Source organism: Schistocerca americana, chromosome X (genome assembly GCF_021461395.2).
Source record: "Schistocerca americana isolate TAMUIC-IGC-003095 chromosome X, iqSchAmer2.1, whole genome shotgun sequence".
NCBI classification, from domain to species: Eukaryota; Metazoa; Arthropoda; class Insecta; order Orthoptera; family Acrididae; genus Schistocerca; species Schistocerca americana.
The window spans coordinates 612,613,818-612,630,926 of record NC_060130.1 but is presented as its reverse complement, the minus strand read 5'-3'; the positions used below and the strand labels follow the sequence as shown (position 1 = coordinate 612,630,926).

The 17,109-nt window shown below is 38.7% G+C and overlaps 1 protein-coding gene across 8 annotated transcripts in view; it reads right to left on the bottom strand.

Annotated features, from left to right (window-relative positions):
- LOC124555023 (phosphatidylinositol 4-phosphate 5-kinase type-1 alpha) overlaps nucleotides 1-16,681 on the bottom strand; it is a 319,011-nt gene extending 302,330 nt beyond the window's left edge. For all 8 annotated transcript variants that reach the window (XM_047128774.1, XM_047128773.1, XM_047128775.1 and 5 more), the window contains exon 1: nucleotides 16,376-16,681. In XM_047128774.1, coding sequence (XP_046984730.1) covers nucleotides 16,376-16,481 — 106 coding nt within the window. In that variant the 5' untranslated portion in view covers nucleotides 16,482-16,681. The remainder of the gene's footprint in view (nucleotides 1-16,375) is intronic.
- Between the last annotated feature and the right edge of the window lie 428 nt (nucleotides 16,682-17,109).

Sequence of the window (17,109 nt, the reverse complement as noted above, 5' to 3'; positions counted from 1 at the left end):
GAAGCTCACATCCACACCTCTGTCCATATCAAACCCACAAACAAACAACAGTACCTTCACTTTGATAGCTGCCATCCATTCCACATCAAACGTTCCCTTCCCTACAGCCTAGGTATTCATGGCAAACGTATCTGCTCCAGTGATGAATCCCTCAACAATTACACCAATAACCTGACCAGTGCTTTCCTCTCCCGCAACTATCCTGCAGACCTTGTCCACAAACAGATGTCCCGAGCAATACATTCCTCCCCGTCCAACAACAATGTTCCTACCCCCAGACCACACAGAAGCATCCCCCTTGTCACCCAATATTATCCTGGCCTCGAATACACCAACAAATTACTCCGCCAGGGATATGACTTTCTCAAGTCAACCCCTGAAATGAGATCATCCCTTGACAAAATTCTCCCCACACCACACAGAGTTGCCTTTCGTCGCCCCCCTAACCTCCGTAACATCCTTGTTAAACCCTACAATATTCCCAGACTACCTTCTCTACCCAGCGGTTCCTACCCCTGTAACCGACCCCGCTGCAAAACCTGCCCCATGCATCCCCCGACAACCACCTACTCCAGCCCCGCTACTGGTAAAACATACACAATTCAAGGCAAGGCCACGTGTGAAACTACACATGTCATTTATCAGCTGACATGCCTGCACTGCACAGCCTTTTACATCGGTATGACAATAACTAAACTGGCTGAGCGCATGAACGGACACAGACGAACTGTCCGCCTAGGAGATGTCCAATACCCAGTAGCGGAGCATGCCCTCCAGCATAATTATAGGGACCTAGGAACCTGCTACACCGTATGTGCCATTTGGCTTCTCCCACCCAACACCAGTCCCTCTGAACTGCGGAGATGGGAACTTGCACTCCAACACATCCTTTCATCCCGCCATCCCCCAGGACTGAACCTACGTCAAACAACCTCACTCCCATTTACTCTTCAGTCTTCTCCTGTTTCCCTTTCCTCTTTAGCCATTCACGCATCTATTCATCCTACATAGTTTAGTTTATCTTTATACTGTATACCTCTTTACTTCTGTTGCATCCTCTTTGGTTTGAAGCTGGCACAGTACTTACAGTAGAATATCTTTGGCTTCCCTCTGACAACCATGCCTCCATCCTTGCTACCCTCCCTGTTTTCCTTCCCTGTTGCTTCATAACCTGGGTTGTGAGTAACTGAATCCACTTTCCCTTCTTCCCTTTCTTTCCCCTCTCTCCCCCCTGATGAAGGAACGTTTATTCTGAAAGCTAGGAACGTAAATTTTCGGTTCTGTTTTTTGTATATCTATCGGCTGTACTGAGCTGAGCTGAGGTAAGTACTGGCCAGCCCCTCTATCTCTTTGTTAGTATTTGTTTCACATCTTTATATGAGATTTTCCATTAATCTATTACTGTAAGTGTATCATTTTGTGATCCAAATCTCTCAGCATAACCTGATTTAATTTGGCTACATTCCATTATTCTTTCTTTGCTTTTGTTGATGTTCATCTTGTATCCTCCTTACACGATGCTGTCCATTTCGTTCAACTGCTATTCCGCATTCTTTGCTGTCTCTGGCAGAATTACAGTGTCACTGGCAAACCTCAACATTTTTATTTCTTCTCTATGATCAATTCCTATTCCGAATTTTTCTCTGGTGTCCTTTACTGCTTGATCGGTGTATAGATTGAATAACATTCAGGAAAGGTTACAATCCAGTCTCTCTCTTTTCTCAACCACTGCTTCCCTTTCACACCCCTCGACTCAGACAACCGCCATCTGGTTTCTGCACAAGACGTAAATAGTCTCTCATTCCCTGTATTTTATCGTGGCTACCTTTAGAATTTCAAAAACAATATTTCAGTCAACATTGTCAGAAGCTTTCTCTAAGTATCTTCTAAGGCAAGTCACAGGATCTGTATTGCCTCATGTGTTCCTACATTTCTCTGGAATCCAAACTGATCTTCCCTGGAGTTAGTTTCTACCAGTTTTTCCATTCTTCTGTAAAGAAGAATGAACCATGGACCTTGCCATTGATAGGACGGTTTGCATGTCTCAGTGCTACAGACAGCTCTAGCACACCTGTAACCACAATGTAGGGATATCTGTTGAGGGGCCACACAAATGTGTGGTTCCTCTTGGCTAAAATAGCCTCCCATTTGAATCTCCTGGTGAGGACTACTAAGGAGGGTGTCATCATCAGGAGAAATAAAACTAGCATACTACGAGTCAGAGCATGGAATGTTAGATCGCTTAATTGGGTACATAGGTCAGAAAATTTGGAAAGACAAATGGATGGGTTGAAGTTAGGCATTTCCAGGGGGAGTGTGGACTGACCACAATTTTCTGGTTATGAACTGTAACTTAAAACTGAAGAAACTGCAAAACGGTAGGAAATTAAGGAGATGGGACATGGATAAGCTGAAAGAACAAGAAGTTGTTGAGGGTTTTCTAGAATGGGAAAAGGAACACCACACAAGACAAATGGGTAGCTTCAAGAGATGCAATACTGAAGCAGCAAAAGATCAAATATGTAAAAAGACAAGGCTTAGTAGATATCCTCAGATATCACAAGAGATATTGAATCTAATCAAAGAAAATAAGAAAATGCAGTTAATGAAGCTGGCAAAAGTGAATACAAATGCCTAAGAAAAAAGTTTATATGAAGTGCAAAATGGATAAGCAGGAATGGGTGGAGGACATATAAAGGATTTATAAGCCTATTTCACCAGGGGAAAGACAGATACCACCTATAGACAAATTAAAAAGGCTTTTGGAGAAGAGGAGAAGCTGGCTTTTGGAAAAGAGAAGCAGCCATATGAATATCAAGACATCAGATGGAAAACCAGTACTGCAAAGAAGGGAAAGCTGGAAGGTGTAAGAAGTATACAGAAGGTCTATACAAAGGAGATGAACTTGAAGGTAATATTATAGAAAGGCAAGAGAACATAGATGAAGATGAGGTGGAGGTATGATACTAAGAGAAGAACTTGACCGAGCACTGAAAGACCTTATAACTCAAAACAAGGTGCCTGGAGTAGATGATATTCTGTCAAAACTATTGACATCCTAGGGAGAGCCAGTCATGACAAAATTATTCCACATGGTGTGCAAGATATATGTGACATGCCAAACACTGCCATGTAAGAATTCCAATTCCAAAGAAAGCAGGTGCAGATAAGTGTGAAGATTATCAAACTATCAGTTTAACAAGCCATGGTTGCAAAATTCTAACACAAATTCTTCACTGTATTATGATGATAAATGCTTTATCATTGTGTGATGATTCCTGGATAAACAAACAGTGACTGAAAATTATCTCATTTTTGGTTCAAAACGAAATTTTGGGACACTTAACAACATACCACCTGTAATTTGTATTACTGCCTTCGTCTAAACAAATATACTCTGATTTTCCTTTTTTTCCCCAGAAATAGCTTCAAGAGGGCAATAAACTTGTGTTACCTAGTATGCAGTTTTCATTTTCCATATATTATTTCTGGTCAATTTTCTTTCCTCCTTATTCTACAATTTTAGTATCAGGTCCAATGTTCCCATACAAGTATTCTATCCCCTCTTCAATTTTTTGTAACACACTTGAACATCATATAGCTCAGGTTTACTTTTTGGTGGGAATCTCAGAAATTAAAGTTCTGGTACTACAGTATACCAGTGTGTAAAATTTAATGACAGAAGTAACTTTTGCATGACATGTCACTGCCAAGTAACATAGATTGATGAAACTTGTGTCATAAATAATTAACTGCAACAGGGTAGTAGAGGAGGTAACTGAAAGAAATACACTATGAGACAAACAGAAATGACACTTTTATTCAAAGAAAATAATTTCACTTTAGTCTCCGTGATTCATGACGGTCCCCTGGACATTACATATGGTAGGTGCTTCTTAGTAAGTTTGTGTGGTCATCACAGATGGCAATGCATTTCCCACAGTGTGCTTCTCCACTGGGCACGAGGTTGATAAGGAGTTCTTGTGGTAGAGCATTCCATTCCTCCACCAACATGGTTGAAAAATGTTGGAGGGTTGTTGGTGTATGCGGAAGTACTGTAAATACATCTCCCCAATGCATCCCAGAGGTGCTCAATGGGATTTAAGTCAGGGGAACGGGTGGGCCAGCCCATTTGCCCAATACCCCATCATTCCAATATTTCACAAGCTCCTCCACCTAAGATGTTTAATGTGGTCACATACCATTTGACATATTCAGGGGACCATGATTAACTGCGGAGACTTCAGTGCAGTTACTGTCTTTGAATAAAAGTGTCATTTCTCCTGTCTCATTAATTATTTCTTTCAGTTACCTTCTATACTATACTGTTCATTCTAAGTATGGTCTACATTTCATTGAACTGTTACTTGGCAGTGACACACCATATGAAATTTACTTTTGTCTAAAGTTTTGCAAGGAAGTGTATTTGTGCTGCCAATTTAGAATCTATAGCTGGATTTCACAGGTCCACAAATTTTGACCCTTTATCTCTGGCATAACCATTTCTTCCAATTCCTAGTCGGTATTACAAAAACTTATCACTATAAGTTTACAGTCTAGGAACAAATACTTATACCAATCCAAACAGCCTCAGCTAATGAAGATCTTGATTTTATCAGTATACTTCTTGAGTTTCTCAGCAATCTTTTCAGTTGTGTGAACATATTACTCTCGTTTTTGGGTCATTCCATGTCAAGTGTCTCACAGTTTAGAAGATGCTCCCAGCTCTACGATCTACAATTTGGATGAATTTTGTTCAGTATGTACCTGAGGGCCCCACATGAACTTACGCAAAGTTTCAGGCTCACCTGTATCTTGGCTGAGGTGCTAGAGCCACTTTTGTGAAGACCACTTTTACTGGGACCAAAAAGTCGAGAAGAATTCTTCAAGTTCGGCATTCCACTGTTTCTAATGTATAAGAGCTAGAATTTTGCTTCTGGGTATAGTGGTACAACTTTTTGTGCTCTACACACAAATGATGGAAGTAGAGTTTAGAAAGCAATGCATTTGGCATAATCTCAGTTCAAAGTGGGCAACAAATCACATTGCGAGAACTTTGTCCCATACTTTAACGAGGCATAAATAGTGGAGAAAGTGTGCTATGGATCTGGTCTTTCGCCAAACTACTGTCTGTCTGTCTGTCTGTCTGTCTGTGTGTGTGTTTAGTATATCACAAATTTGGGCCTGGCTTGTGTGTTTAATTTCTGGGCTACTGCCCTGTAAATTTGCTAAAAAACATGAATGTATCAAAATATACCCGTGTTCGAAGTCATGTGTCTCAAAATGAACACCTACCACATTACATTCATTAACACCATTCAACACAGCACATTTCATTCTATTAGAAAAACTTATTTTATTTTTGTGTCTTTTTGGGTAAGGTGCAAAAAATTGTGCCTTAAATTTGAAATTTTGTTGATTACGCCTGCTGTGTTTAAATATTCATTTTCCTTTTTATTTAGTGATTTTAAACCTGTTTATGAAAGGTTCAGGCTAAATTTAACCATTTAACTGTACTAGACACTGCTATGTAATTTCTGTGAAGCTGAATGCTTATTAATTTTATTTCTTTTCTTTATTTAGGACTTGACAATTTGATTTTAGTGCCTGAAGCATATCAAGTTGTTGCTAAAATGGAAAAACAAGATCAAGTTAATGTATGGAGTTTTGGAAATACTGATTCCCCATGCCATTTAATGACATACAGTGGCTTAAAAGGACTAAAAGCTGTAAAGAAACTTTGCTTAGAAGAACAAGAATTACTTACTAAATGGAGTGGTTTAAACTCTACTGAAACTGCTAAACTATGCTTCCACCACGAAGCTTTACTCCTACAAAGATGTGAATTCTTGCAAAGATGATGCTGCAAACAATTTGATAAGAAAAACCATACTGCATGAAAAAGTTTGCGCTCAATCAAAATAGAAACCGATGACTCACTAAAAAGGATAACCGTGCCTGATACTAAACCAAGCCAAAAAAATGTGCCCTTCCTATAGAAAAGAATTTGATACACTGAAATATTCACAAATGAAAGTTACATCTCAGTCAGATGAAGATGATGAGACTAATGTTGCTCACAATTTGAATACAAGCTTAACAGCTGTTGAAATATCAGCATTAAAATTTCAACAAATTGGTGCAGTGGATACAAAAGGATATGCAAAGCACAAAATACATCAAGCTGAAGGTGCAATCAGGCCTATTAAGAAAATTGCAGAAGTGGGAGGACTTGATTCCAGTGAACTGGAGCGACCATCCACAGGCAAGCAATGCTTGACTTGTTCAGATTACAGTCAACTGATCCAAGAATTGAAAGACAAATTACATACATCAAACCATAATGAGAAAATTCAAATTTTGACATTAGTTCCCCAAAGCTGGTCTATCAAAAAGACTATGGAAGAATTTTGTGTTTCAGAAAGAATGGTAAGGAAGGCTAGAAAGTTAAAAACTTAACAGGGAATATTGGCACAGCCCAAAGGTAAATATGGGAAAAAGCTTTCTGAGGCTGTGAAGGCAAGAGCCATTGAACAATTTTACGAAGAAGAGTTTAGTATGATTTGTCCAGGAACAAAGGACTGTATTACTGTTCAGATTAATGGAGAAAAGGTTCAAAAATGAAAATACTTATTACTGAGCAATTTAAAAGAAATGTTTATTGCATACTGCAATAAAAATGGACCAGAAATTGGATTTTCCAAATTTTGTGAATTTACTCAAGAGGACGTCGTTATCAGGAGAAAGAAAACTGGCATTCTAAGGATCGGAGCATGGACTGTCAGATCCCTTAATTGGGCAGGTAGGTTAGAAAATTTAAAAAGGGAAATGGATAGGTTAAAGTTAGATATAGAGGGAATTAATGAAGTTCGGTGGCAGGAGGAACAAGACTTTTGGTCAGGTGAATGCAGGGTTATAAATACAAAATCAAATAGGGGTAATGCAGGAGTAGGTTTAATAATGAATAAAAAAAATAGGAGTGCGGGTAAGCTATTACAAACAGCATAGTGAATGCATTATTGTGGCCAAGATAGACACAAAGCCCATGTCTACTACAGTAGCACAAGTTTATATCCCAACTAGCTCTGCAGATGAAGAAATTGATGAAATGTATGATGAGATAAAATAAATTATTCAGGTAGTGAAGGCAGACGAAAATTTAATAGTCATGAGTGACAGGAATTCGAGAGTAGGAAAAGGGAGAGAAGGAAACTTAGTAGGTGAATAGGGATTGGGGGTAAGAAATAAAAGAGGATGCTGCCTGGTAGAATTTTCCACAGAGCATAACTTAATCATAGCTAACACTTAGTTCAAGAACCATAAAAGAAGGTTGTATACATGGAAGAATCTTGGAGATACTAGAAGGTATCAGATAGATTACATAATGGTAAGACAGAGATTTAGGAACCAGGTTTTAAACTGTAAGACATTTCCAGGGGCAGATGTGGACTCTGACCACAATCTATTGGTTATGAACTGTAGATTAAAACTGAAGAAACTGCAAAAAGGTGGGAATTTAAGGAAATGGGACCTGGATAAACTGAAAAAACCAGAGGTTGTACAGAGTTTCAGGGAGAGCATAAGGGAACAATTGATAGAAATGGGGGAAAGAAATACAGCAGAAGAAGAATTGGTAGCTCTGAGAGATGAAGTAGTGTAGACAGCAGAGGATCAAGTAGGTAAAAAGATGAGGGCTACTAGAAATCCATGGGTAACAGAAGAAATGTTGAATTTAATTGATGAAAGGAGAAAATATAAAAACACAGTAAATGAAGCAGGCAAAAAAGAATACAAATGTCTAAAAAATGAGATCGACAGGAAGTGCAAAATGGCTAAGCAGGGATGGCTAGAGGAAAAATGTAAGGATGTAGAGGCATATCTCACTAGGGGTAAAATAGATACTGCCTACAGGAAAATTAAAGAGATCTTTGGAGATAAGAGAACCACTTGTATGAACATCAAGAGCTCAGATGGAAACCCAGTTCTAAGCAAAGAAGGGAAAGCAGAAAGGTGGAAGGAGTATATAGAGGGTCTACACAAGAGCGATGTACTTGAGGACAATATTATGGAAATGGAAGAGGATGTAGATGAAGATGAAATGGGAGATACGACACTGCGTGAAGAGTTTGACAGAGCACTGAAAGACCTGAGTCGAAAGAAGGCCCCGGGAGTAAACAACATTCCATTGGAACAACTGATGGCCTTGGGAGAGCCAGTCTTGACAAAACTCTACCATCTGGCGAGCAAGATGTACGAGACAGGCGAAATACCCTCAGACTTCAATAAGAATATAATAATTCCAATCCCAAAGAAAGCAGGTGCTGACAGATGTGAAAATTACCGAACTAGCAGTTTAATAAGTCACAGCTGCAAAATACTAATGCGAATTCTTTACAGACAAATGGAAAAACTGGTAGAAGCCGACCTCGGGGAAAATCAGTTTGGATTCCGTAGAAATGTTGGAACGCGTGAGGCAATACTGACCCTATGACTTATAGAAAATAGATTAAGGAACGGCAAACCTATGTTTCTAGCATTTGTAGACTTAGAGAAAGCTTTTGACAATGTTGACTGGAATACTCTCTTTCAAATTCTGAAGGTGGCAGGGGTAAAATACAGGGAGCAAAAGGCTATTTACAAATTGTACAGAAACCAGAAGATAGTTATAAGAGTCGAGGGACATGAAAGGGAAGGGAGTGAGACAGGGTTGTAGCCTGTCCCCAATGTTATTCAATCTCTATATTGAGCAAGCAGTGAAGGAAACACAAGAAAAATTCGGAGTAGGTATTAAAATCCATGGAGAAGAAATAAAAACTTTGAGGTTTGCCGATGACATTGTAATTCTGTCAGAGACAGCAAAGGACTTGGAAGAGCTGTTGAATGGAATGGATAATGTCTTGAAAGGAGGATTAAGATGAACATCAACAAAAGCAAAACAAGGATAATGGAATGTAGTCGAATTAAGTCGGGTGATGCTGAGGAAATTAGATTAGGAAATGAGACACAAAGTAGTAAAGGAATTTTGCTATTTGGGGAGCAAAATAACTGATGATGGTCAAAGTAGAGAGGATATAAAATGTAGACTGGCAATGGCAAGGAAAGCATTTCTGAAGAAGAGAAATTTGTTAACATCGAGTATAGATTTAAGTGTCAGGAAGCCGTTTCTGAAAGTATTTGTATGGAGTGTAGCCATGTATGGAAGTGAAACATGGACGATAAATAGTTTGGACAAGAAGAGAATAGAAACTTTCGAAATGTGGTGCTACAGAAGAATGCTGAAGATTAGATGGGTAGATCACATTACTAATAAGGAAGTATTGAATAGAATTGGGGAGAAGAAGAGTTTGTGGCACAACTTGACAAGAAGAAGGGGCCGGTTGGTAGGACATGTCCTGAGGCATCAAGAGATCATAAATTTAGCATTGGAGGGCAGCGTGGAGGGTAAAAATCGTAGAGGGAGACCAAGAGATGAGTACACTAAGCAGATTCAGAAGGATGTTGGTTGCAGTAAGTACTGGGAGATGAAGAAGCTGGCACAGGATAGGGTAGCATGGAGAGCTGCATCAAACCAGTCTCAGGACTGAAGACAACAACAACAACAACAACAACAACAAGGCCAAAGTGGTGTGCGACTGTAGGCGCAGCTGGTTCACATTCAGTTTGTCTCTGCACAATACATAAAAATGTGAAACTTGTGTTGGCACATAGCACAATAAAATAAGATTACAACATGTTACTGAGAAAAATCGTCTGTAATTTGGAAACAAAGGATTGCATGCTTCAGCGCTGTGAAGTATGTCAGGAGAGAAGCTCTAAAGGAATATTTGGAAAGTGCTTTTGCAAATCTGATCCTGAGGATACAAATCAGTTCAAACAACTGTCTCACACTGACAGAGACTTGGAACCAGAGAAATGACAGTTGAAGAATTCATTGAACTATTAGTTACAAAACTTTTGGCCCTTTCTACTCACCACTACATTGCAAAGCATCAGAGCAAGCCTTTACAGTTCACTAAAGAAGGTGTCAAACCAGGAGATTTGATTATATTAATGGATTTCACTGAATATTACTCTTTTATTGTCCAAGAGACAGTTCAATGATTCCATTGGGAAAAATAGTCAAGTTACAATACATCTATTTTTCATTTACTACAAAGATAATGAAGACCTAAACAGCGTCAGCTACTGTATAATCAGTGATTGCCTACGACATGACACAGTCGCAGTGCATGTGTTTTTAATGTACTTGATCAAATACCTGAAGTGCATTTTTAAAAAATTAAGCACATTCATTATTTTAGTGATGGTTCAGCCGCACAGTACAACAATTTTAAGAGCTTCCTAAATATTTGCCATAATAAAAAAGATTTTGGCATTACTGCAGAACGGAATTTTTTTGGAACAAGCCATGGGAAAACACCATGTGACAGAATTGGGGGCACAGTTAAGCGTTTAGCAATAAGAGCTAGCCTTCAGTGCCCAAATGACAACCAAATCTTCACACCAACCAATCTTATAAATTATAGGGGTCGACAGAAGCGTCCGATCCTACGCGTCGGCTTTGACCCGTGACGTAAGGGTGTTGTCGTGTGCGACGTAATGACGGCGCGGAGTTTAGTTTGAGTGTGGCTGTCTCCAGTTCTGTTTTATCTTATTTTATTTACTTTTCTGATCTGTTCGCTCTATCTCGTGAGATTTTTTTTTTAAATTTAAAAACACTTATTACTTATTTTAATTATCTGTTTCCTCGAATTTCTGTTTTAGTTTATTATATTTATCTTTCTGATCTGTTCGTTCTATCCCGTGAGATTTTTTTTTAAAAAAAGACAAAAAACGCTAATCAGCTACTGAAGCATCTTTATCTTCTATGGGTTGCAGGGGTTACGACCCCTGGGGAGGTGGGTGGGTATTCATGCATGGCTGTCTTCACTTACACGTTGTAGCTACGCAAGGCATCTAAATTTGTTTATATTTGGTTTGCCCCCACCCAAAACACCCCATTTCCTGCGCTTGCCCCGTTAGTGTCATTAGGCTTCTTGTGGAAAGTGTGTGTGTTTGTTTTTGTTTCCGCCATATTTGTGACGTCATGGGTCAAAGCAGACGGGTGGGATCGGACGCTTCCGTATTTCCAATTATAGAGCGCAGCAATCAGTCATCCTTTTTTAGATTTTATTCCGCAAATCCAGATTTCAGCTAGTAGCTAGCCATTCTCAATGCACTATTTTCTATTGTCAATGCATGTAAGTCCCTGTTGTTCGGGTGTCAGTCACAGTTCTTCGAGTATTGGATTTGCGTAATAAAATCCAAAAAAAGGTCGACTGATTGCTGCACTCATCACATAACAGTCGCTGAGTGCACCCACTTTCCAAATGGAAGGTAACCTGACCAACAGATCTGTTTGAATATAGCCAAAAAAAAAAAAGTGCATTACATTGAATTTATCTATATTAAAAAAGAAATTATTGAAGATGCAAAAATTGATCAAGAAAAACGTTTTGAGGATGGATGCACAGTGTCTGGTATAAGCTGCGATCACCATTTTGTGCCAATTGGCTGAAAGCGACTTCAGATTCATAGAGTATCAAATGATACATAGTCCTTTATAGCAAATGTTAACCGATATGCTAAAGTTCCTGCTAAACATGTTGCTATTACTGACCTACAGCCTGGCCAGTATGTCACTTGCATTTATGATGGAAAATGGTGGGTAGGAAATATCTGTGAAGTTTCATGTGAAGAAAATGATGCCTTGATTAATTTCATGCATCCTCATGGAGCTGCTCAATCATTTCACTGGCCACCCAGAAGAGACATATGCTGGATTCCAGAACTACAGATAATTGCAGTCATACCAGTTCCAGCTGCTTCAATGATACGGTGGCAATACAGTTTCCCAGATGAAATAGTTTTGGACATCAGCAACAAATTTAAAGCATTTAACAACTGAAGAATTCTGCATTATGGCTTGGGAACCACAAAGAGATGCAAACAAGGCTTGGGAACCCGCTAGATACCCACATCCAGGCTTGGGAACCTGCCAGACTCTCACTTTCAAGCTTGGGAACCTGCAGTAAGGAAACCCACTCGTGGCTACCTTGCATGGCTATCGGGGTGTGGCCCCTGGGCGATGGGGTTACCACTCATTGAGATTGGTAGTGGTGTAGCCACCATGGATCAATGCAAGGATTTTTCTCGAATTACAAAAAATTCAATAGTTTAGGAGCAATTTCTGCACCCTACTCAAAGAGACACCAAAATGAAAAGAAGTTTTTCTTATAGAATAAATTGTGCTCTGTTGAATGGTTTTAATGAATGTAATGTGGTAGGTGTCCATTTTGACACACATGACTTTGAACATGGGTGTATTTCATGTTTTTTAGCAAATTTGTAGGATGGTAGCATAGTAACTAAACACACAACCAGGCCCAAATTTTTGATGTACTAAACACCCAGACAGACATTAGTCTGGCAAAAGACCAGGCCCATAGCACACTTTTTCCACTACTTATGCCTCAAAGTATGGGACAAATTTCTCGTGACATGATTTGTTGCCCACTTTCAACTGAGATTATGCCAAATGCTTTACTTCCTGAACTCTACTTCCATAATTTGTGTGTAAAGCACAAAAATTTGTACCACTATACCCAGAAGCAAGATTCTAGCTCTTTTACATTAGAAACATTGGAATGCCAAAATTGAAGATTTCTCCATGACTTTTTGGTCTTGGTAAAAGTGATCTTCACAAAAGTGGCTCTAGCACCTCAACCAAGTTATGGGTAAGCCTGAAACTTTGCATACGTTCATGTAGGATCCTCAACTACATACTCTACAAAATTCGTCAAAATTGAAGATGGTTGAGCTGGAAGCCCTAGGACACTTCATGTGGAATGACCCTTTTGCTTTCAAGTGCCATGAAACTCCTCATACGTACTTTCAATAAAATTCTTTTGGCTGTTTGCTTTGTGTGCCCCTCCCTTTTTTTTTTTTTTTTTTTTTTACAAAATACACAGCTGACAGCCAGAAGAATTGTGTAGAACATGACTGGCCACTAAAGCTCGTGGAGTTACAACTCTTCCTGTTTTTCACTTTCATTTTTTTTTGTTGGTATAGGTATTTCATTTCTATCTGCATGTTAAGAAGTCCCCGACAAAATGGTATCAAACACAGTATTATCAAATGAAAAATTACCTATATGAAAAGGATCATGGAACTCTATGACCTACTGCAGCTAAATTCTGCACCAGGGCCAATGACAGTGTTCCTCTATCGCCCATAGGTTGGCAAGGCAACACCTTCGTGTAGACAGTGTGATAATACTTTTACCTAAACAATAGGGAGGGGGGGGGGGGGGGGAGAAGGGCAAGAAATATCTAGACACAGAATTGAAACCCTTCTCTTCGTCATCGCTGAGACAAATACCTGATTCTTTTTTTACAGTACGGGATGCCACGTGTCACGAGGTTATGGTTAGGTTGGAATATGACAGTTTCATTCACAAAAATTAAATTAATAATCTTGGTTATCACACAGAGTTAACAGTTTCTTCCAAATATGCCACAAATAATAAGGTTGCGATTAGGTTGGGACCTAATAGTATAGCTTGAATTACTTTAATAATCCTGGTTGACAAAATATTTCCCTGTTTCTCCTGCATATGTTATGAGTTCAGAGGGTGTGATAAACCAAGTGAGACTGTGACATTCTTTCAAAACATGTTGGCTGTTCACTGCTTTCTCATTGGCTTCATACAACCAGCAGCTGACTCAACTTCTTTCATTCTCATCATACAACATGGTGAAAGCAACGGCAACATTGCTGAAGTACACCACTGGGCCCAATTTAAATTTTACCCTCAACTGCTCAGGACTCAACTGGTAAGCTCAAGAGAAAATTTGACTGAGGAAACATTGATTCAAAAATGTTATCTAATATGCATAACCAGTGCTGGCACAACAAATACTCAATTTATTTATTTTGTAAATAAATAGGTTACACCTCTGCTACAATGTGATTTCAGTCTCTCCCCTTAACATCTTGGTTATGGCAAGAAACTCGTGTAGTGTAGCCTGATGTCTAGGTTATGTTGGAAGGCGATAACTGGTTATAAGTTGCTTAAGTCAATAAATGTGAATGCAAAATAAACACTGGGCCAACAGACTGATCTGTTGTGTGCCATATTTAGTGCATTACTTTGTGAATTTGCTTTTTTGTTTGTGACACAACTGTATCATTCACATTCTGAAGACATGGCTCCTCTTTATTGATTGTTGTCTTCCAACATTTAGATATGAATATTTTCCGTTTTCCTGTTCAAGTCTTGACTAATGTCAATTTACTGCCATATGCGCATACATAAAAAACTTTCATATTAATCTTTTATGTAAATAAAGTTTTAAAGCACATGATGAGAAACAACACCCTGCTTCCAATTATAATAAAATAAATAAAGAGTTAAATATATCATAAATGTCAGAAAAGTAAACAGTGCGACTACACAGTGACAATACACATTTACAAAATGATACAAAAACCCTGGCACCAACATCTCAAACCTGACCTAGAAGAATAACACGGTAGCTGTGGCAAAAATCAAATATTCCCTTCAGCATGGCAACACTGAGGTGAAAGCCACAAACACAAGTAACCAAAAACTGATCAGCCTAAGACTATTAACAGCAACAAACGATGAAAAATGAGAACACAGAAGTTAAATGATTGAAGTAAATAACAATACTGTATATGTATTACTACATAAATACAGCTACACATCACATTACTGGTAGTAACCTGAAGAACCAAGTGAATTAAATCAGAATTTAACATTTGAAACCACACCATTAATTGCCTTCATTTGTAGTAGTTTAATAGAGATCTAGAACATGGTGTGTCTTGGTTTTTCACACATATAAAGCACTGTGAGAAGTTAAAATATAATTTTGTGACAAAACATCCTTAGACAAGATAGGAACCAAATGATCTACATTTGTAGTCAAGCATCAACCAGTACAGCTGCCAAACATATGAATTATAAAAACTGTATACTCTGGTATTAAAATCTGCAGAAGTGATTGCTTGGTAGGTGGAAATACAATGAGATCTATCCTCCTAGAATGCTAAATAGGCTCTTTATAGAAATGGTTAAAGAGTGGGATCAGACATTAACTGTAGAGTGAAAAAGATGTTGCTAAAAAGGGACAAAAAACCAATTGCTGAACAGATACAGTACCATAGGACAACAATACTGAGTGTAGACAGAATGTGGTGAGATCTTTCACAAACTCATGAAGCATGCATACAGAACACCTGACATGAAAATGACTCGAGAGCTTTGGTTGTTAACAGCTGATAAACAGAAGACTTTCTCATTATTTGAAGAGTCATAAAGTAAGACAGGGAAAAATAGGACGTCATTGGGAAACAGCTAATTTTCTATATGTCCCAAAATATTTGTTGTGTTGAAAATATCACTTATAAGAATACACAATTACTGAAACAAATGGCCAAGCATGACATAATTTATAATATTTGTCACACCAGGATGACTTTTTTTGTCTATATTGAAAAACAAAATCAAGTGTTTACACACATCAACAAAAATGACAATAAAAAAACTTGACACATTCAAGTAATCTCTCAATGTGAAAAGCAAAACCACTACTGGCCTACTGACAACCACAACATATTTCAGCTTTGCCATGGTGTTGTTGGAAGTAACATTCCTTTAACCAGTGGTTAAGCTGGGTCCATTACTCATGGAAGTGGGGAAGGGGGGAGAGACATTCGTTTAATGACGAAAGTGCAAATGGCATTTTTCACACACACTTGAGCTAAAGGTGACTGTTAAAAGTGTCATACAGGACACAAATATGTCTCAACATAAAACCTTCTGGCTACTGTACTGAAAAATCAACACACCACCAAAGCATATTACGGTTTCTAGCATGGATTCCGAAGAGCGTTCTAATAATTTCCTATGCATAAAGCTATGACACTCAACAAATTACAGTAAATGTCTCTGAATATGAAAAATTACTTCATATAATATGTGAGCAAAGGAAAACTTGTAGGTTCGATTCATGTGATTTATACAAATCTCAAACACACAATGCTGACATACAACCACTATTACTTTTTGACAAGTTACAGGTTGTCACATGCATAAGACGAACAGGTTTGAAAACTCATTCTGAATGTTCTCACAGTGCCGATGAATGGTTTACTATCCCTGAAACTAATGACACATGTTTACTTAAACAACGATGATTTCCTTCACACACAAGAGCGACAACCATCTGCATACGGCGATACACAAAACGTCAACTGGCCTCACACGCACGGTACATACAATAAAGAAATGTAAATAATGGGTTCTCACCTTCTTCCTCATATCCAGGTCCGAAAACCGCTTTCTTTTTCTCCCCATTCTGCTGGCTTATCGATGGCTCCGCCAGTTCAATTCCATCCTCTGCTACAGTGGCCATTTTACAGGTTTCTACACCGGTTATGATTATTTATAACACATATGACTTGAAAACAAAGCACCATTTTTACGATTAAAGTGTGTAGATTGTTATTTAACACCCCCAAACTACACACAGAAAAGTTTAAATTTCTAAATAATCCATCTCCCTCATACAGACGCGAGTGAAAACAAGATCTGATTCACATTATCGTTGACAGTGTGCTGTACAGGCGTCTAAAGCTAGCGAAATGAGGGATGCTCAACTACCGGACTTACCGATAGATGGCTCTACCAGCTGATTACTGTCGTCTGTATTGCCCGCCATATTCGAATTTGGCAAGAAGTTTCTTTCGGTCTGTACGGTGTATAAGGAAATAAGGATTATCGAAATGGTGATTTCTTGTTCCGCTTTCAAGCGTACGAAGCGATGGAGTAAGGAAAGTGACTTACCATTTCACAGGTAATAGGACTACCGATACAATACGACAACAATACAGACTTAGTGCGTTTGCTAATTCGATGTTTTTGAACAGGTTTCCTCTAAAGCACCCAGAGCTGCTAAAGAAGTGGATTACTTCCGTGAAGCGGAAAGATTTTAAACCTACGTCTTGCAGTTTTCTTTGCGGAAACCTTTTCCGGCAAGATGA